We start from the raw sequence: 22,034 nt of genomic DNA on the forward strand, positions 1-22,034 counted from the left end.
CAACTAATCATCTAAATCTATTGGTTTTAAGATACTCAACTCTGCTGGGAAGTTATTTGAATTCTTTTTTTTCTAAAGGAATATGAAAAACGATTCAAGAAAAATCTCATTCATATTTCATACTAAACAATTTTACAATGTTGTTCAATGTATATTATGAGAAAATTAAAGTGTTTTTTGACTTTGGATGCATGTAAACCTATAGGAACAAAACAAAACAAAATTATGAACCTTTTGTTGGCCGGAGTGACTGCGGTAACGCCTACTGAGTGGCATAAAGACTGAGCGGATCATTGGTGCAGCATTGGATTTTAGTGTGAATGCTGCGAAAGACACACAACACACATCTAAAATGGGAAATAGCTTTGCGTTTGACTGTACAAATAGATTTGACAAGAAATCTGAGGTATAATTTTACAGACTGCCGAAAGCTACAGAAAAGAGAAGCAACTGGATCGCTGCAATTCACAGAAACAACGTGGATTTGCAGTTATCATTTTGTCAATATGCTGAATTTAGGGGTAAAATCATACCCTTATATATCGTATTGGCAACTCAATTAAATATTTACCATCTTAAATTTTGCATAATTGGATGTTTTTAAATAAATACTTGACAAAAACTATACAAGATTTAGGGCTGGACAATAAGACGATATATAACAATAAGTTATCAACCGGATTTAGACCTACCTATATTGCATTTATATAAAACGTTCACAGGCAAATTTGCTTTATGTATTTTCCCGCGTCGAAATCAGGCACATATAAATGTCAGGAAACACGATTCCTGGCTGCATGTCAGTATCCATGGATCACTGGATCTTTGGTAAGTTGTAAGGAACACTATATCGAGTCCAACCTTAAGTTTAAACTGATAATCGTTTGTTTTACTCGTGTTTTTGCAGTTTCCCCTATTAAATCAAGCAGGCTCTTTTGCCACTCAGTGCGATTGAGGGGGTGTGTTCTGGCGGGAAAATGACGTCAATGCATACCCTCTATACAGGGAAGCTTTGCTAAGAACTATTAATGCATGACAGGAAATAGTGCTTGTTTCGACAGTATATTGTGTGTTATATGGCGTATCTGTAGCCTAGAAATCTAGACGCATCCTAGCGGCAGCAAAATGTATTTTGCAGCCAGGGTAGTCTAGAAACTCTCCATAGACTTTCGAGCTGCAAAAACCTAAATTGGGTCAGGCCAATCACGTCGTGTATAGAGTAGGCGGGGCGGGCTTAACATATGACGACATAGTTGCGACGGTTACCTGGCTGCGACTTGAAAACACTGAATGACGGCTGCTGGAGAACAGTCTTTCGAATCGGCTTGGCCACGACTCTGGAGGACTTGGATTTAAGTTTTTCTTTGAGAAAAGAGCAAAGAACGGCACTGAAGTCATTCTTAAAAAAAGGAAGATGTGTTCGTCGTTTTGCCGGCCAGATATGGCAAAAGTTGAATCTATCGTTAGCTCCGCTGTTGGGAAAACGCTCTGGTTGGTTGAAGCGCTGTCCTATTGCGTGCAGAGGGAATTTGAAAGACAGCCGTTTATCCCGCCCCTCGGATTAAACCGCGTCTATGGTGAGTTTCCAGACCTAACATCTTGATGTAGGTCTGGCTTGCCAGGCTAGCGTATCTCACCTCTGACAATCAGGCTGTGAGATGATGCTGACGATGGTTTCCACAGCCATGTCAAAGAGCTCAGACTCCTTAAGGAGGGCAAAGCAGCTCTGCAGCAGCTCTTCGCTGTCTTTCAAAGCGATGTCCAGCGTGAGCCAGGAGGACACACACCTCATCACCCGCTCTCTGACCCCACAGGGAGCGTCTGCCCGTTGTAGTAACTCCTGGAGCAGGGAGCAGACGGAGCTCCACTCCACGGACAGAGCACTTCTGAGCTGTGAACGCCGAGAGGCTGCGATCCTGCTGCTCTGAAGCTCCTCGGGCAGAACGGCGAGGATTTCTAGAAGCGCAAGGCATCGGGCCTGACCGTCAGCCTCTGTCACACCCTCCCCTGTCTGGAAGGCACACTGAAGATCAGGCACTGCGGTTGGCCATGTTTCGGGTAGGACGTGAAGGATCAAAGAGGCCAGGGCAACACAGAGTCTCGTCAGCACCATCTTAGGACCTGACGCGAACTGGCCGACCTGGGCGATGAGCTGCGAACGGAGAGAGTCTAGTTGACCCGTTGGGAGGTCAGACCAGTGGCGGGAAATTTTAGCATGTAATGTGCTTGCCCCGAAGAACTGGATCTCTGGAACCTAATGTGAAACGGAATAAATAACTAAATCTAATGCAGGGAAATTCATACATTTTAAAGTGGGCCTTAGTCGCCCATACTGCTTACTTTGTCTGACCGGAGCAAAGCCCAGCAGAAGTGCCATGCTTGTGGTGACGCCTGGGCTTGTGTGAGCCACTTCTGGGCCACATTCTTCTTTCCCATATCAGGATCATAGTAGAGCTGCTGAAGAGCCTAAAGAACATCAGGAAAAATTGCTTCTATTATATATATATATATATATATATATATATATATATATATATATATATATAATATAATTTTTTTCTTGAAAAAGAAAAAGAAGTCTGTAAGCTTACAAAGCCTGCATTTATTTGATAAAAGAAAATACAGTAAAAACAGTAATATTGTAAAACATTACCATTTACTATTTTAATTTATTTAAAATGTAATTTATTCCTGTGATGGTGAAGCTGAATTTTCAGCATCATTACTAGTGTCACATGATCCCTCAGAAATCATTCTAATATAATGAATTTAGGGCTCAAGTGAAAACAGTTTTTGCTGCTTAATATTTTAGTTGAAAACGTGAGACACTACCATTAATAAAAAAATTATAATAATATATTTATTCAACAAAGATGGATCGAATTGATCAATAAAGACATTTATAATGTCTTCTCAATAAGACTTCTCACCAAGGCTGTTTTTTTGTGGAAACTGTTTTTTTTTTTAAGATTCATTGTAGCGCTGCACGATATGAGGAAAAGCTGCGATGTGCGATAACATTGTTTAATATTGCGATGACGATATGACTTGCGATAAATATTCAAATGTGAATGTTAGCTATAGCTAACAACAATTCCTGATTTTTTTTTTTTTTTTTTTTTTTTTAAATAGACACTGTAAAATAGAATATACTGTTCCCATGTCTTAGTGCTTTAATAGGTTATTTGCGTGATAGGTCAAACGTTTATTACCTGCCTGGATTACTATTTAGCGCGAGTGAGCGAGGGACAGTGTGTGTGTGTGTGTGTGCGCGCGCGCGCGCGAGTGAGCGAGCGAGCGAGGGACTGTGTGTGTGTGTGTGTGTGTGCGAGTGAATGTTTGCGAGTGAATGTGTGCGTGTGACGGCACGCGATGACTGGTCGGAAAGCAACTGTCCATGACACGACAAGATTTTAGGAGTCAAAAACGAGTAATCTGACACCGTGACTATCATAACAGACACAAAAATCTTGTAATCTGAACAGGGGCGATTCTAGGATTTTCATTTTAGGGGGGCTCAGCCCCCAATGAGGGTATGATGTAAAAAAAAAGAAAGAAAAAAAGTTAGTTTATGGTCTAATGCTCATTATTAACTAGTTTCATTCATTCATCCAGCAACATGCATATGGCACGGTTTTATAATCACTGAGGTCCCGAATGTGAGGTATTTAGGGGGGTTCGGGGGCATGCTTCCCCGAGAAAATTTTGATTTCTCTGATCTACATATGTGCATTTTAAGATGTTTTGAAGGCCAAAAAAATTGTATGACAATAGCTTTAAAACCATGTGCGGGCAGCTGGGTTTTTTTCTCACCTCATCAGCAGCACACTCTTTTTCTCTTTGTTTTTATCTTGCTCTGTCTTTTCCCTTCCTAAAGCTGAGCTTTGACTGATATAGGCTTTTTATTTTTGTCTGTCAGTGAAGAAAGTAAACATAGGGTCAACTGATAGGTTGATTCATGAATCATTTTCTCAGACAAAGCTACCAGGAAAGCTAGGTAACTAAGTCCATCTACAATGAAATATAAATTATTTTATTTTTTAAGCTTTTTAGCCTTTATAATCAACAATACGGTTGGTTATTCATCAAGTTACCCCGTGAAAATCTATTTAATTTCAAATCATTTAACTAACCAACATGTATTAATGTAATTGTCTATTGGCAATATGATTAATCTGTTCTATATTTATTTCTATTTATTAAAAATAACAACATGAATTATCAATTTGCCACTTCTATAAATCAAGTACTTAACCTGTTAACTGTCACCCCCCTTTTTTTTGAGTAGACATGAAAATGCACATTTCGAACTTAAATGGTTGTAATTAAAGAATGCTTTGGAGTATAGATAGGAGAAATAAATGGAGAAATAAATTAAGGAAGTGAAACAGAAAAAAAGTTATAGAAGTTTGAGTTTATGGAAATGTAAAATGTAAAAAATTTAATTATTCATATTTTATATAAAATATATATTTTTAAAACCTGGGTGACTCTAAAACTGCAAAAAAATCAAAGTAAAAAATCTGAACAAGTTGTGTTTCAAAATTTAGGTTGATATCTCAAAAAATGAGCTTTCAGTAAGATTTTGTTTGGGCGCAGTACCAAACATTTTCACTAGGTGACAACCAGACTCCATTACTGCCCATATAAGGGCGCCTCCATTTCCATATGTGGTTTGAGTGATCATCTGAACCATTATTTCCACAATTTTCATACAATTTATTAAGTAGACATTCTATTCAGAAGTAATATGGGAAGTTTGGCAGATTTTGATATGAATTCAACCTCTAAGAAACACATCAAAATGTTCATTGCTATTTCAAAATAAAGGTCTGAACACACCTAGGAATATGAAAATAGTCTTGTTGCAAATTGATAAATTACGGCTCCTCTGTAATTTATTTTGAAAATCAGTCACCAAATATGAAAACTAGAGATTGTAAGCTTTCAAATGATATATAGTTTGTCAAGATTAGTTTAGGTTTAGTATAGGATATTACTGTTTTAAATATGTAATGAATTTGGGCCCACCGGTTAACAGGTTAAAAGAAAATCACAAATCCCTTTACTCTACTCTTACTCTAATATATGTATCATGATACACTCCTCCTGATTCATTATTACTTAATACAAAACTATTAATACAAAACAAAATAACTCCACATGATGTTTCTCTCTCTGGGCCATCTAGTGCTTTCAGACAATTATGTGTGTCTTTAATCATTTCTGTGCATGGCTGCATAATGTAATGCCGAAATACAAAATAATATGTTTTAAAGTTTAAAAAGTAAATTAAAATAAATCATGATCGTTTTCTAAAGTATGTTTTCATGGGTGTTAATCGCTTCATTTTTGTAGGAATAAAAAACAACTATCACACTGTGATAAGGGCTGAAAGGTGAACGCAGCGAAACGTATTGGTATTGGGTGAGAAACCAAACCGTCCCGTGTTGCTCAATGCTCCAGTAACATTACATTATGTAAACTGCAATGCATTTATGACAAAGAACTGCACCGATGCAGATGTAATATCATAGCAATCTATCAATAAATGCACTCACGACACACCTTGTACTCTCTGATGTTCGCTCTGCTCGGCGGCGCCCCTGCAGATTGAAAAATGCGCTAAATCCAAGCAGACTCAGACAAGGGGTGGAGCCGAAACTTGACGCAGCTTGCCGCCGTTTCAAATGAGTTTTTTTAAAGGGGACTGAAGCGATCAAAAATGTATTAATCAAATATTTTTTAGGGGGGCTGGGCAGAAGTTTAGGGGGGCTGAAGCCCCGCTAAAAAGGGCCTAGTGACGCCCCTGAATCTGAACCAGGTGTTATTCATCGTGTCAGGCTGTCTGTTGCGATGTGTTCATCGCGCGAGTTCATATCGCGATGACGATGAAAATTCGATGTATCGTTCAGCCCTAATTCATTGATAAATAGCACTTATTTTAATAGAAATCCTTTTTTGTAGCATTATAAATTACTTTACTGTCACAATTTAATGCATCCTTAATGGTAGTGTATCACGTTTCCACAAAAAATATAAAGCAGCACAACTGTTTTCAACATTGGTAATAATAAATGTTTTGTAAAATTGGTAAAAACAAATCATCATATTAGAATGATTTCTGAAGGATCATGTGACACTGAAGACTGGAGTAATGATGCTGAAAATTCAGCTTTGCATCACAGGAATAAATTACCTTTGAAATCATTTGTTAAAGGGGGGGTGAATTACTGTTTCATGCATACTGAGTTTTTTACACTGTTAAAGAGTTGGATTCCCATGGTAAACATGGTCAAAGTTTCAAAAGTTAAGTTGTACGTTTGAAGGAGTATTTTTGTTCCAAAAATTGTCCTTCCGGTTTGTCACAAGTTTCGGAAAGTTTTTTTCGAGTATGGCTCTGTCTTACGTAAGAGAGGGCGGAATTTCCTTATATGGGTCCTAAGGGCACTTCTCCGGTAAGATCGCGGGCGCGGGCGCGCACTCGTAAAACAGAGCAAGAGAGTGAAAGCAGTTCGCCATCAAAGCGCCCTGCCCGGCTTTTGGGAAGTCAGTGTCACCAAAGAAGTGTGTTTTTGGTTGCCAGGGCAAGACAACCCTGCACAGATTCCCAAAGAACCCAGCATTAAGGGACCCGTGGATGGAGTTTGTTTTCCTGAGCATAAACGTTGTGTAAGACTGTTGTTCCCTGCATTTCGACGATGATTGTTTTATAAACAAAGCCCAGATCGTCTAATGCTTAAGGATCGAGCAGGATCGAGCAGTCAAAATGATAAAGGTTCGCGGTCGTGCGTTGGAACCGGACGGTGAGTAAAACTGTTGAACAAATGTCTCGGTGTGTTGTTAGCTCGGCGCGTTAGCACAGCTTTAGCTCCGCCCACACGGCCCGCCCCCAGCCGCTCGTTTTTTTCCGGAAAGACTCGTACAGCCAATCTTTCAATTAAAAATATAATAAAACAAAAGACTTTTTGGAGATATGAAGGATGCAATATTACTCCATAGGTACTCAAGATTAACAGGAGATTGAGTGAAAATGAGCATTTCACCCCCCCTTTAAGAACTGCTCCAAGGCTTGCGTTGAAGAACCAAATGCAGCTTTATAGGTACAATCTAGAATCGTAATTCATATAACGGGCAAAGGGTCAAATACATGGCCAAACGATCCAAATACGCAACAGGGCAGAAAACAAAGGCAAAAATAATAATCCATAATACAGGCAGAGAATAATAAAAAAAAACAGACATAGGAAAAACTCAGAAATGTAGTGTAGCAACATACAAGACTTCACAAAGAATGACAGAACACAAATGGCCTATTAAGGCAGTTAACACAGTAATGAGACACAGCTGACTGTAATCAAGATTAATGAGTCCAGGTAGTGGGTTATGGGAAATGTAATCCATGATAAGATAGCACTAGAGTTGGAGTGATGCCCTCTAGTGGAGATCATGGGCACTCCAGCTGGTGGATGTGACAATATTAAAATACAAAACATTTATATTTAATTACAATTACAATAATAATAATAATAATAATAATAATAATAATAATAATATGTTTTACTGTATATTTTATCAAATAAATGCAGCCTTTGAGTATAAGATACTTATTTCAAAAAAATAAATAAAAAATAAATGATATAGTGTAATATTTAGGGATGCACCGAAATTTCAGCGGCTGAAAATTATCAGTCGAAAATGGCATTTTCGTTTTTTGGCTGAAAGAGAAAATAGGCTGAAAATATAATCCAAAAATATGCCGCCGCACCCCTCCGAGTTCAGCGACCAGGTTTCACTCTGCATGTTATGTAACTTTGCAAGCGGCTCCACTTCCAAAGATGCACAACTTCGAAGCAACTGCTAAGCGTTATTTTGTGTTCCAAGTTCTCTGGACTTGTTTCTGTTTCCAATGGCCCTACTGTGCTGTAACATGGTGTGGTATCGCCATGTGGGCAACGCTGGTAAAATGACTCTACCCTCTTGTTCACTGATCCGCTCCCTGCTATCTGCTCACATGCTCTGATAATAATAGCTTTGTAAGACTATACATTATTTTGATAATCGGTCAAAAAAATAAAGCTGTTGAATTCAGTTGCATAGATCTTAATGAAGAATAATATTGATATATAGATATTAAAATATAGATTTTTAATATAATATTTAATATTTTTGTGTGTTACTTTAAACAAAAGTGTGGTTATTTTATTGGCTTGTATTTTTTAAATCAAAATTCAGATTCATTAAAATTATTGAATTTAATTAAAAAGTCTAATAATACAATTATTACAATTATAGTCTATTTTGATTTCAGTTTTCAGACAAGTGCATCCAGAAATTTCGGTTTCGGTCCAAAATTTTCATTTCGGTGCATCCCTAGAAATATTACCATATTCTTTCTGTCAGGGTTCTGTCACTTCGGTCTAGTTAATTTCTTGGTTTTGTGACAGAGCTCTGACACTCCCTGTTTTGTCTCGTCTCTGTGTGAGTGTGCGGTTCCGAGCGCGCTCGGGCCGTGCACTCACTTGTCTATGTGCCTTGTTATATGTGCGGGGCATGGTGTTTGGATCCCGACATGTCTGTCTAGTTAGGTTTCGGTTCTGTGTCGGGATTCGGACATCAATGCTCCGCGTGTTTGTTTTCTTTTGTGAGCGCACGGAATGAGCTTTCGCTCGTTCTCGTGCGCTCTGTCTTGACACATGAGCGCGCGCGGTTTCGAGTTCGCTCGAGCCGCGCGCTCTTCTGTCTGCGTGTTTTTTCTTGTCTTGTGCTGTGTAACACACAGCTAGTTTTTCACTGGCTGTGTGCTTTCATGTTATGTTTTGTGTGAACACGTGGCTTATGAGTTTTCACTAGCTGCGTGTTCATGTCTCGTTTTGTGTTCTAGTCCTGTTTGTTGTGAGCACATGGCTTGTCATGTGTTTCCTTGTGCCATGTGCTCTCCTGTCGATTGTCTAACCCCGCCCACCTTGTTACCTGATTATTGATTCATTTTCCCCACCTGTCCTCCCTCGTTACCTGCTTTGTTTGCTCTCCCTATTTATTCTCCTTGTGTTTGCAGTTCTGTGCTGGTTCGTTGTTGTATCTACACTGTGTGTTTCCCTGCCGTCGAGTCGAGTCGAGTCTGTCTTGTTTTCCCCTTCGGGGTAGTTTTTGTTTGTTCCTGTTTTATTTTATTTTTAAAATAAAGCCCATCAATTCTGCACCTGAGTCCTCGCTTCTTCCTTCACCCCCAACCTGACAGAACGAACCAGCCATCAGAGGACTCAGCAGAAAGATGGTCATCTTCCTGTTTCCATCTCCCAGAGCTTGCCCCTCCACTTTTCTGAAGATGAAGCGCTATGGCATGCTCTTTTCTCTTCGCCAAGGGGTGTCTACAGTGAAAGAGTTTGCCCACCAGTTTGTCATCACTGCGGAGGGGCTTGATATTAACAACACTGCGCTCAAGGACATTTTCAACAACGGCCTCAATGAGCCTGTCCCTGCCTGGGAGATGGGAATGCTGGGGATACTTTCATTCTGGCAGTTTGTGGGGTTTGTATACAACCGTGGGGAGGAGGGTGGCCTTCCACCTCTTGGTCCACCTCCTATTCACCTCACAAACTGCCAGGTCCCCAGTCCTCCGATGACCCCTTCGGGGAGAGGGAGGAAGAACAGTTCTGCCTCCTACCCACTGGCGGCTGAAGAGGCTGCAGCACCCCCACTAGAGGCTGCAGCGCCCCCACTGGCGGTCCAAGAGGCTGCAGCGCCCCCACTGGCGGTCCAAGAGGCTGCAGCGCCCCCACTGGCGGTCCAAGAGGCTGCAGCGCCCCCACTGGCGGTCCAAGAGGCTGCAGCGCCCCCACTGGCGGTCCAAGAGGCTGCAGCGCCCCCACTGGCGGTCCAAGAGGCTGCAGCGCCCCCTGTGGAGGTCCAAGAGACTGCAGCACCACCTCGCTCTCGGAAACGGAGGAGGAGGAGGAGGAAGGCTTCCTCCATACCCCAGGACCAAGAGGTCGTCCCAGAGCCTGCTGCGGGTCCAGAGGCCATTTCCAGGCGTCCTGCCCTGCCGGCCCCGCTCAAGCTGCTCGCCCTGCCGGCCCCGCTCAAGCTGCTCGCCCTGCCGGCCCCGCTCAAGCTGCTCGCCCTGCCGGCCCCGCTCAAGCTGCTCGCCCTGCCGGCCCCGCTCAAGCTGCTCGCCCTGCCGGCCCCGCTCAAGCTGCTCGCCCTGCCGGCCCCGCTCAAGCTGCTCGCCCTGCCGGCCCCGCTCAAGCTCCCGGAGGCTGTCCCAGAGCCCGTTGCCAGCCCGGAAGCAGTCGCCAAGCAGCCTGCTCCTGCTTATATGGCCTTCCTCACTATAGTCCCTGTCTTTCCCAAGCCTGGCCAGCCTGCTCCGCCTGCCCTGATGGCTCTGCCCTTGCAACCTGTCCTGTCGACGCCACCCAAGGCCCCTGTACTGTCCTGGCTCTCAGCTGGGACTCCTGTCCCGCCGGATTCTCCCTGGTCAGTTCCTCCAGTACCGCCCTGGCCCTCAGCCAGGATTCCAGACCCGCCGGAGTCTCCCTGGTCAGTTCCTCCAGCACCGCCCTGGCCCTCAGCCAGGATTCCAGACCCGCCGGAGTCTCCCTGGTCAGTTCCCCCAGCACCGCCCTGGTCCTCAGCCAGGATTCCAGACCCGCCGGAATCTCCCTGGTCTGTCCCTCCGGTTCCACCCTGGTCTTCTGCCATGACCCCAGATCTGCCTGAGCCTCCCTGGCTCAACCCGCCCGTCCCTCCCTGGTCCCTCTTTTTGACTTTGTGGATGTTCCTGCTGGCTCTGACTTGGCTCCCCTCCCTCCCTCCCCACTTTGTTTCTGTGTCTTGATCTTCCTGTCTTGTATTGTCTGTTGGTGAGTTGTCTTGTCATGTTCCTGTCTTGTTTTTGATGTCCCGCTTTGGGACGCCAGGAGGCGTCCCTTGGAGGAGGGGTAGTGTCAGGGTTCTGTCACTTCGGTCTAGTTAATTTCTTGGTTTTGTGACAGAGCTCTGACACTCCCTGTTTTGTCTCGTCTCTGTGTGAGTGTGCGGTTCCGAGCGCGCTCGTGCCGTGCACTCACTTGTCTATGTGCCTTGTTATATGTGCGGGGCATGGTGTTTGGATCCCGACATGTCTGTCTAGTTAGGTTTCGGTTCTGTGTCGGGATTCGGACATCAATGCTCCGCGTGTTTGTTTTCTTTTGTGAGCGCACGGAATGAGCTTTCGCTCGTTCTCGTGCGCTCTGTCTTGTCACATGAGCGCGCGCGGTTTCGAGTTCGCTCGAGCCGCGCGCTCTTCTGTCTGCGTGTTTTTTCTTGTCTTGTGCTGTGTAACACACAGCTAGTTTTTCACTGGCTGTGTGCTTTCATGTTATGTTTTGTGTGAACACGTGGCTTATGAGTTTTCACTAGCTGCGTGTTCATGTCTCGTTTTGTGTTCTAGTCCTGTTTGTTGTGAGCACATGGCTTGTCATGTGTTTCCTTGTGCCATGTGCTCTCCTGTCAATTGTCTAACCCCGCCCACCTTGTTACCTGATTGATTCATTTTCCCCACCTGTCCTCCCTCGTTACCTGCTTTGTTTGCTCTCCCTATTTATTCTCCTTGTGTTTGCAGTTCTGTGCTGGTTCGTTGTTGTATCTACACTGTTTCCCTGCCGTCGAGTCGAGTCAGTCAAGTCTGTCTTGTTTTCCCCTTCGGGGTAGTTTTTGTTTGTTCCTGTTTTATTTTATTTTTAAAATAAAGCCCATCAATTCTGCACCTGAGTCCTCGCTTCTTCCTTCACCCCCAACCTGACACTTTCCCCAAAAATGTGTATTGAGTGCATAGATAAGATGCAACAGAAATCACAGGACACAATGGAGAAGCATAATATAAACCAGCCACCAAATCCCCCACATGCTGACAGTTATTATTAGACTCGAACAGCTTACTGAGGATATCAAGTTACTTTCCACTTCCAGAAGCTCCTATATTGTCCCGAACTGCACGAGAACAAACACCTTCAAGTGTGTATGGCTTTGCTCAACTGTTAGTGGAATTATGGGAATATGTACGAATAGCCTAGAGGCCACAGGGAAAGCATTCTCCAAACCAAAAGATACTGCTCTTTTTACTACTCAGATTTTGAGACTTTAGACTTTGGCAGTTTTACATCTTGTGATCTTGAAGAAAAGAAAAAAATCTGCTTACTAAAATGTATGGTTATCACACATCTTTAAACTCAGTGATAGGACTTGTTCTCACCCTTAAAGGTGCAGTATGCAATTTTTCAAAATCTTTGTTGAACATTGTTGATATTTGAAATCAACCCAAACAAACACACCCCTCACTTCATTGCTCCGCCCCCAAAATGCACAAACATCATAGCAGAAGTGAAGCGAAAAATAAAGTGAAGATGACAGACGAACAACAAGGATGCATGAAGATGAACAATGAACAACTGAACATACAGTACAGGAGTGTATACAAGCAAGAGTTTGTTGTTAGTCACCAATGTTACTCATGTAGCCTATGGTAAAACCGCAAACTCAGCGTCCGTTTTCAGGCCTTCCTGTTACTTTAGGTCTCTCCAATGCTGGAAATCATTTCTAATAATGTGGGTCCTAAAGCTCTTGCCGGATCATAACACTTCTTTTTCCAGTGATATTCCTCTGAGCTTTAAGGCCCGTTTACACCAAGGACGATAACTATAAAGATAAAGATAAATGCACAGAGAAACTACATAGTTGGAATCACTTTCAAAGCGATTTTATCTAATGAACGATTAAAACATTGACAACCAATCAGAATTAAACCTGCTATAACGACCTCAAGCATTTAAAGTATCAAAAACAGAATGATATTGTCCATTGGTGTGGATGCTAATATGGTTATCGTAATAGTTATCTATAGTCATCATTGTTGGTGTGAACAGGCCTTTACTCTTTTGTTATCTCTCTCTCTGCCATATCTCTCTCTGCACTTGCAGATACAGTCTTTCTTCAAACCTCCATCTTGCTCACTCTCTAGTCTCATCCCCCATCATGAGTGGACACACCCCCTACTGCTGATTGGCTACAAGTGTGTTGTGGTGCTTGCTTGGTCTGATCCACTTTCAACAGCATTTTTCAAAAATCGCTTAACCAGAGGCCATATTAGACATTCTCTGGCTTAACCCTCATCCTTCCCTCGGGTCATTTTGAATTTTAAAAATTGAGTGTTCCACAGAGGGGTCCAAGACCCTAGGACTATTGTGGCACTTGAACCACAAATACACACACAAAAAAAATTGAATGGATTCGAGGAGTTTTTTTTTTTTTTGTTGTTGTTTTTTTTTTTTTTTTTTTTAAGAAACAAATCCTTCCCTCACGGGTCAATTTTACCCCCTTAAAGTCCCCATGAAATCAAAATTGACCCTATTTACTTTGTTAGCGCATATTACTAGTCTTGTGGTGAACAATTAATCCGTGCAAGAAAATATTTAAAAAAAAAATTTTTTACCATGGTAATCTTTAATCAAAATCTGAAAATGCCCCTCCCCTCTGCATTGGAGGACCTTCTCTGATGACGTAGGTTTGAGGAATTGGTTTGGGCAACGCGTAACCACTCCCCTCAAACCGTTAGTCTGCTATGAGCAGAGATGGAGAGGAGGAGCGCTAGAGTAAAACCCTGCCCTCTGTTCAATATTCCGTTTCACTGGGAAATACGTCATAACACTGGAGAAAAGTCGTTTGCAACTTCCGGTTCACGGGGACTTTAAGAATGAATATAATGCAAGGAATGCTTCAGTACACACAGAAAAACCTAAAAATGCTCAAAATTCAAACTAAAAATGCTAAAATTTTACCAAAAAATATTTCATAATGTCTACATGTGTAACTGAATGCATACTGAAGAGAAATTACTTTAGGACCCAGCGGAGCAGCTCATTTGCTCCAAATAGAGCTATAAGGCCATCTAGTGGCAAGAGTCATGAAATATCATGTTATATTATTTTTTTCCACAAGAGGTCCGCAAAAACACCTAATGTAAGATATTTTGAGCAGAATTAAAAAGCATGAAATTATGAGTTATTTTAAATTTAAGTTGAAAGAATGTGCTTAAATGACTATTTATTTATTATTTATTGATCAAATCTAGTAATTTAAAGGTAAATAAAAAAAATTGCATTAAAAAAAACCATCAAAATGAAATAAAAAAGATTTCTGGACAAAAATAAATAAAAAGTAAGTATAATTGGAAAGATGTGTTACAAAGTGTGAGCACCTTTAAGTGCCTCTACAGAAAAGCACAAAATAACTGTTATTCACAAGCTTCATGAAATGTCAAAGTGACAGAAGTCTGCAGAGTGATATGTGATATTCCACCAAAACCTTAAACACAATTTTCAATAGTATAGTAACTATAGTATAATATAGTATAGTATAGAATAGAACAGCATAGTATTAAATGGATAGTTTGCTCCTGGCTTCTGATTGGTCAATACAGTGTTGCAGTCATCTTACAATATATTCCACATTATAGATATCATCCGAATGCTACATGAGTTTGTAGTTTTTTGTATGTTAGTTATTTTTTTGGGTCTGATTTTCACATTTTTTCATCAAATGAATGCTGACATGTTTACTGTTTACTGTTTGCTGACATGTTTACTAATGTTGGTATCAGTTGACGGCACCCATTGACTTCCATTGTATTTTTTTCCTACTATGGAATTCCCAATGTTTGGTTACCAACCGTTTGGTTACCTTTAAAATATCTTCTTTTATGTTTAACAGAAGAAACAAGCAGCTCATACAGGTTTGGAACAACTTTAAGTGGAGTAAGTAATGACAACATTTTCCTTTTTGGGTGAACTATCCCTTTAAGTGAGCTGCAATAGTGAAAGAAATGGTAGACCATCTAAAATATAGTAACAATTTCCCTTTATATAACAATTACGTGAAATGTAGCCTAAAAGGATAACGTTATCAGTCACCGTTTGTCTGCTCATACACAAATGGCTGAGTTACATGTTGTGTTTCTGTGAGTCAGTTTGGCCACACAGCTCCTGTATGTCACATACTCACCCTCTCCACCGCCTCCACCGTGAACTCCTCTGCATTCACTGACTCCATTCCCAATTAAGTTCCTTATCTCCTATTCTTGTGCTCTGTGACAGCCAGTATTCAATGGTACTTTTTGAGGGGGTGTTTGTGGAGTCTCGTCAGCTCATGTGTGTGTAATGGGCAGCTCTGACGGGATGGTCTACCACCACACACACACACACACACACACACACACACACACGTGGGTCGCGCTAAATAACAGCTGACAGGACTGACGCTACACGTCATTCACTTGACTGTCTCGAGCCAGTTCACTCAAATCACTCGGTCCCTACTTCACATCCGATTCGATGCGATTCAAACGGTCTAACTTAGTGGTCCTGTCGCTCTCTTTATAAATAAGCTGTCGTTTAGACCATAGGTTGCGGTCAACCACACCCCGCTCTTGAAGCCCAGACCCCTCGAGATATTTTTAGCAGTGACGATGTCCGCTGTCATCTAACGGAAAGATCATCCCGGGAATCACAGAGCGAATCTACACCGTGTCTGCGCGCGCTCGCTTTGAGTCGCTTTATCTTAACATGAGGACTCAAAGCGCTTTTATTATATGGACTGCGACGGTTCTTCATTTATCTGACATAAAAGGTAAGCACATGGCTTATGATTTACTTTATGAAACCAGCAACATGATTCTGCAATGTTACAGTCTCTGCAGGCTTTGTCTTGCTCGCATGGTTTTTCGGAGTAGTCATCATTACTAATTTATATATGTCCTAATTTTTAATTACATTATTTAGCCTATACATGAAGCACATTATGGGACTATCTATCTACACTTTTAAAGTTATTGGCATTGATGGTTAAATGAAGAACCTCTAATTGAACCTAATAAGGATTCTTTATAGTGGAAAATTTTATATTATTAAAATGTTCTTCACACTAAAAAAATATGTTCTTTTAAGAACTGATCACTGAAAGGTTCTTTGGGGAAACAAATTGTTCTTATATGGCATCACTGCAAAAAAAACAACAACAACAAAAAAAAAAACCTTTGGTACCTTTATTTTTTAAAAATACATGGAACATTTCCATTACACAAAAGATTCTTTAGTGGAAAAAATTGGTTTACAAGTAAAGGTTCATTATTGGCATTGAAGGTTCCATAAAGAACCTTTAACATCCATGGATCACACACACACACACACACACACACACACACACACACACACACACACACACACACACACACACACACACACACACACACACACACACACACATAGATCTATCTATATATCTTTCATCACTCCTTTGAAAATGTAATTTGCACGTTACAATACTGCAAACGGAAAAGATAAAATTAGTAACAATATGTTTGGGAACAGAAAAAACAACAGCAGTTCATCTATTACATTTTGAAACATTTTTGTAACTGAAATGTTTTTGGTCTCCAATTTGCATTTATTTGTATCTCCCCCTTAAGTGCTAATTATATTCTTGAAGCGAGATCTCGGTTCATAATTTCATTCACTTTTGGAACACATAGGCTGATGCGGGAGACATGGGTTCGAATTTGGCCTGTCTCCTGTCTGTATAAACAAAAATTGTTTGTTTGTTTTATTGTTTTTTTCTGTTTATGCATCTAAACTATAGTTTAACTGGCCATAAATAAGTGGTTTATGATGTAGCAGAGAATAGTGATCTTCTTTTCTATCTTCTAAATCTTCAAAAACCTGTGCACGTGCACTTTTTATCTGTTTTGTTTGTTCCTCTGCTCCTTCTTGACACATAAAGGTCACAACCGCTTTGTTCTGTGGATTCACTGTGCGACCATTAAACTCGGCTGTACAGATCCGGTCTGGAACGCCCACGTAACCGATTCAGCATGAGAACACACAGCGCTCTTCCTGTAGCAAATAAACATGACATTTCTTTTTTTCTTAGATCTACAAGCACAGTTGTGGACTGTAATGTAGACATTTGTAATTAATCCATTCTAAATTAACAGGTTTGCTCATTCAGAAACTTTCTACTTCTCCCCAAGGTCAGTCAACAGATTCATCCCTATCCCTTCTGAATGAAGTCCTTCCTGAAGATCACGTCACTTCAAAAAGTGAGATTTTGGAATCCGGGCCCGGTACAGCCTCTCCTCCTCCTCCGACTGATTTGTCAAGCGGTGAGGTCACACCTTCTGCTGCTCCTCCATCACAGCCATCCAATGACAGCTCTCCGTCCCCAGCCGCCTCACAGACCCCTGCGCTACAAGATGTCACCACCACCACCCTCAACACGGACACAGCCTCAGTGCCAGGCAAGACTAATCGAATTAAACCTAATCTAATTGCAAACGTTATCTGTCATTAATCAGTCTAACTTGGCTTTGAAAACAAATTTGCCGTTCATTGGGTTGAGAACAACAACATGGACAGGGGCAGATGAGGCTGCAAAATTAACAGTTATGAAGAGTTAGAGGTTTAAAATTTAATACTGAAACGAATTTCAGTATTAACGAATACCATCGAATTTTAAAGCTCTGCACTGAAAAGAAAAAATTCACTTAGAAGTGAATTACACAAATAATTACAAATGCAAAAATAATGTTTCCAAAACCGTTTCAGTGGTTCATCAACTTGTAACAAGGTGAACAACAGGGTGAACGGCACTTCTGCATTCGCTTTGCGGCCCTCTATCGGCTATAACCGCACTGTGCAAGTTTGCCAGATCGGGTAGCGGATCTGTAGTTCGAATGAGACATAAGAAACTACAAATTTGACTTGCTTTACGGCAAGCGTTACTATAGCCAATAGGTGGAGCCTTTATAAAAAATAGCCGTTTCTGATGTCGCAATACATCATACTTTCATAAAACCATGCAACATACTCTACCTTACTCGTTATTTCCAAAGGTGGTGCTGGATAAACAAATAGCGTGCGTGTGACGCTAGGCTAAATTCTTTACGACAGCGGTAATGGACAATTCCGCATCCAACCTGTAGGGGGACCGAAGAGGAAAAGTGCTTGGTGTTGCTTTAAAGCTACACTGTAATTTTTTAAGTTGATTCTTAGCAAAAAACACTTTGTTCTTTTAAAATGATATGTGCTCATCAATGTGTAATTACTTCTACCAACTAATCAAGTATTCTCGTAAGTGTAGAATCTGCCATTCAGAATACATACGAGCGAGTCGCTCGAATGGCGGCAGCCTCCATCTTGAAAATACATTAGCCAAAGAGGGACTAATTCAAGCTTCGCCTTTCGCGTTTTTACACTCAGTGGCACCGTGACGAATGCGAGGGGGAGATTACTCGCGACTGCCGGCAGATTTGAAATAATACGGCCACCGTAGGAGTTAAAGTCCACATGAAATCAAAATTGACCATATTTACTTTGTTTGTCTAAATTGATCGTTTTGTGGTGAACAATTCATCCATGCAAAGTCAATCCACACAAAAAAATGTTTTGGCTTCGTAATCTTTAATCAAAATCTGAAAATGCCCCTCCCCTCTGCATTGGAGGACCTTCCCTGATGACGTAGGTTTGAGAAATTGGTTTGGGAAACGCTTAACCACTCCCCTCAAACCGTTAGTCTGTTATGAGCAGAGATGGAGAGGAGGAGCGCTAGAGTAAAACCCTGCCCTCTGTTCAATATTCCTTTTCACTGGGAAATACGTCACAACACTGGAGAAAAGTTGTTTGCAACTTCTGGTTCACGCGGACTTTAAAAAGCCCTCGGAATGGGAGGGGCTAGAAAGTAATATTCAGTTAGTCATAAACAATTTCAACGCTAGATGGGAGAAAATCCTACACAGTGTAGCTTTAAGGAGTGAGTAATAATAATTAACAACATGTGCTTACTATAGGTTTAGGATAGGATTAGGTTTTGGTTGAGGGTTAATTGCATGTAATTATGCATAATTTACTGTTATTACTACGGTAAGTACATGTAACATATGTAACAAGGAAACAGTAAAATAAAGTGTTACCGTTTCTTTCTAAAACGTACTGCAAATTAATTTTATTACTTGCTTTAAACATTTTACTTTACTTTGCTTTAGTAAGAGCCGTGGCTTTTTGGTTAGTGCTCATGTAGGAATTAGGAAATGTGGGTTCGATTCTGACCTATTCATTACTAAACCATAAAACTGCTATACATTTTTTAAGAATATTTTGCAGTTGATTTTTTTTTCCTTCAGAAATTTCAAGCATTTGCCATCATTATATATTGGCTTTATCACAGTCATCTTCCACGATGCTCTCTAGATGTTGCCATTTGTGTCCGATATTTAAAAACCCATACTGGTCAAACACTAGCTGAGATGACAGTAAAGATGGTGGCATTACTCGCATATCGTTGTATGAATACAATGATTCATGTGTGTGTACATCACTGTGTTCCACTTTAGAGATACAACACTGGGCTTAATGTGACAGAATCAAGACTGAACTCATGAGACTCTCTGGGAAAGTGCCACATTCCACCCACTTGATCAGACGTCTATCTGTAAATAATGGCTGGACGTGGGCGTAACATTTTGGAACACGACTGTGCTTGTAAATAATATCCCTCTCTCATACTGTCATTTCACTGGAAACACAGCTATATTTAGGGCAGTTGAATATCTACTTATTGGTTTACTGCACTTATGCCAGACCTTAAGTATGACTGTTGAAAACAACTTCAAAACAGTAGTTCTTCGAAACTTGCCTGGCAGAAAATAAAACGAGTAAAAAAATACCATAGACCAACACTGAAGGAGGGAGCCGTGACCAGGGTTGCCACAATTGCTATTCAAAACAAGCCCAAAGGTTGTTGCTTCTATCTATCTATCTATCTATCTATCTATCTATCTATCTATCTATCTATCTATCTATCTATCTATCTATCTATCTATCTATCTGTCTGTCTGTCTGTCTGTCTGTCTGTCTGTCTATCTATATCTATTTGTCTGTCTATCTGTCTGTCTATCTATCTATGCCTATCATCTACCTGTCTGTCTATCTATCTATCTATCCGTCCGTCCGTCCGTCCGTCCGTCCGTCCGTCCGTCCGTCCGTCTGTCTATCTATCTATCTATCTATCTATTTGTCTGTCTATCTATCTATGTCTATCATCTACCTGTCTGTCTGTCTATCTATCTATCCATCTGTCTGTCTGTCTATCTATCTATATCTGTCTGTCTATCTATGTCTATCCTCTACCTGTCTGTCTGTCTATTTGTCTATCTATCTATCTATCTATCTATCTATCTATCTATCTATCTATCTATCTATCTATCTATCTATCTATCTATCTATCTATCTATCTATCTATCTATCTATCTATCTATCTATCCGTCTTTCTGTCTATCTATCTGTCTATCATCTACCTGTCTGTCTATCTATCTATCTATCTATCCGTCTTTCTGCCTGTCTATCTATCTATCTATCTATCCGTCTTTCTGCCTGTCTATCTATCTATCATCTATCTTTCTTTCTGTCTGTCTATCTATCTATCCATCCATCTGTCTGTCTATCTATCTTTCTATCTATCTATCTGTCTGTCTATCCGTCCGTCCATATATCTATCATCTGTCTGTGATTATAGAAAAACATTTAAAAGATAAAAATCAGACGAAAAGTATTTGAATTAGTGGAAAATCTCAAATAAATCTGTATCCTCCTATATAGTGCTAATTAGATTCATCTTTGTTATTCATCTTAATGAACTTTTCATGAAATCAACACTGCACACATTCCTGTTTTGAACTGTGGGAGTGTTTTGCATAGATTAGCACCACTCACACTCCAGTTCTATCATGCTTTTTACAACTTCAAATACTTAAATCATACTTTCTCAAATCTTACCTTCACTACTTTTTCCTTCTATGTTCAAAGCTTGTGTTTCTGTGCCAATCTTTCTCCTGCAGGTTTTTCTGTTGGCGGCAGCTCATCTCCTTCTTATGTGAAGAGCACCGTTTCAGATTCAGCAGCCACAGCTCCTGCAACATCCATCAGTCCAAGTGAAGGACATCAGACCTTCTCCACCTCAACCAGCAGTGCGTCCCAGGCAACACAAACAGCTCCACCATTCACCCCCAGTTACCCTCAGACATCTCAGTTTGCCCTGACCAGCAGTTCAGAGGTCACTGGACCCGCTCCTTCGGAAGACCAGGACGAGCCCTCTGAACTGGACGTGGGTGATCAAGGTGTGTGGATAGCAAATATTTCCCTGCCATGTAGTTTAAAGGTAGCTCAAGCGAAAATAAAAATAATGTCAGCATTTAATCATCCTCATGTCATTTCGAACCCATAAGACCTCAGATAAGATATTGTAAAAGTTATCCACTTGAATCAAGCGGTTTAATGCAAGTCTTCTGAAGAGACACGATCGCTTTATGTTATGAACAGATTTAATTTCGGCTTTTTCACTCAAATATGGTCAATTGAAGCTCTGCCCTTTTTTTTAAATGTATTTCAAGCTTTTTTTATTTGTGGTTGAACTGACCCTTCATGCTCTGTTTGACTAAGATACTCTACTTAAGTATGAGAGAGAGAAAACCTTTGATAGGTTTGAGTGGTGTCTTTGGTCTTGCAGTAGAGGTCTAATAAGCACATGATGGATGATGATTGAATTATTTTTCCATCTACATTTACTTCTGTGGTCTGTGCAGAGCTCCATTATGTTCCTTCGGTTTAGTTCCTGTGATAGTGATAATCAGTTTCCACTCTTTCTCAATCTTCCAGAATCAGGCAAGGCTCCTCACCGCCCTACATCACCCCTGGACCCCCTGCTTGCGGCTCTGGTCACCATTTTCATCATTTGCACTGCCATGGTCTCGGCCGTCCTCTTCCTCAGGTTCCGCCAGCGGAACGAGCATCCAGAATTCCATCGGCTTCAAGATCTCCCTATGGTGAGTCTCATGCCAATATCACATATCTTGGATATTTACAGATTTCTGCACACAGCATTCGGGCAGCAATTTGTAATTCTTAAAGGGATAGTTCAACCTTTGTATTTCTGTGAATGGCATTTTACAC

The 22,034-nt window shown here is 40.9% G+C and overlaps 2 protein-coding genes across 2 annotated transcripts in view; one reads left to right on the forward strand and one right to left on the reverse strand.

Annotated features, from left to right (window-relative positions):
• Positions 1-15,219, reverse strand: part of ipo13a (importin 13a) — a 26,538-nt gene extending 11,319 nt beyond the window's left edge. Inside the window, exons 1-3 of the mRNA XM_081373515.1 lie at positions 15,040-15,219; positions 2,341-2,466; positions 1,638-2,254 (exon numbers count right to left, since the gene is read on the reverse strand). Coding sequence (XP_081229641.1) covers positions 1,638-2,254; positions 2,341-2,466; positions 15,040-15,087 — 791 coding nt within the window. The 5' untranslated portion in view covers positions 15,088-15,219. The remainder of the gene's footprint in view (positions 1-1,637; positions 2,255-2,340; positions 2,467-15,039) is intronic.
• LOC308695395 (uncharacterized protein) overlaps positions 15,179-22,034 on the forward strand; it is a 9,405-nt gene continuing 2,549 nt past the window's right edge. The window contains exons 1-4 of the mRNA XM_081373518.1: positions 15,179-15,663; positions 17,063-17,329; positions 20,924-21,202; positions 21,741-21,907. Of these exons, the coding sequence (XP_081229644.1) occupies positions 15,600-15,663; positions 17,063-17,329; positions 20,924-21,202; positions 21,741-21,907 (777 nt within the window). The 5' untranslated portion in view covers positions 15,179-15,599. The remainder of the gene's footprint in view (positions 15,664-17,062; positions 17,330-20,923; positions 21,203-21,740; positions 21,908-22,034) is intronic.

This window comes from Scardinius erythrophthalmus (assembly GCF_964197995.2).
Source record: "Scardinius erythrophthalmus genome assembly, chromosome: 9".
Classification (NCBI taxonomy): Eukaryota; Metazoa; Chordata; class Actinopteri; order Cypriniformes; family Leuciscidae; genus Scardinius; species Scardinius erythrophthalmus.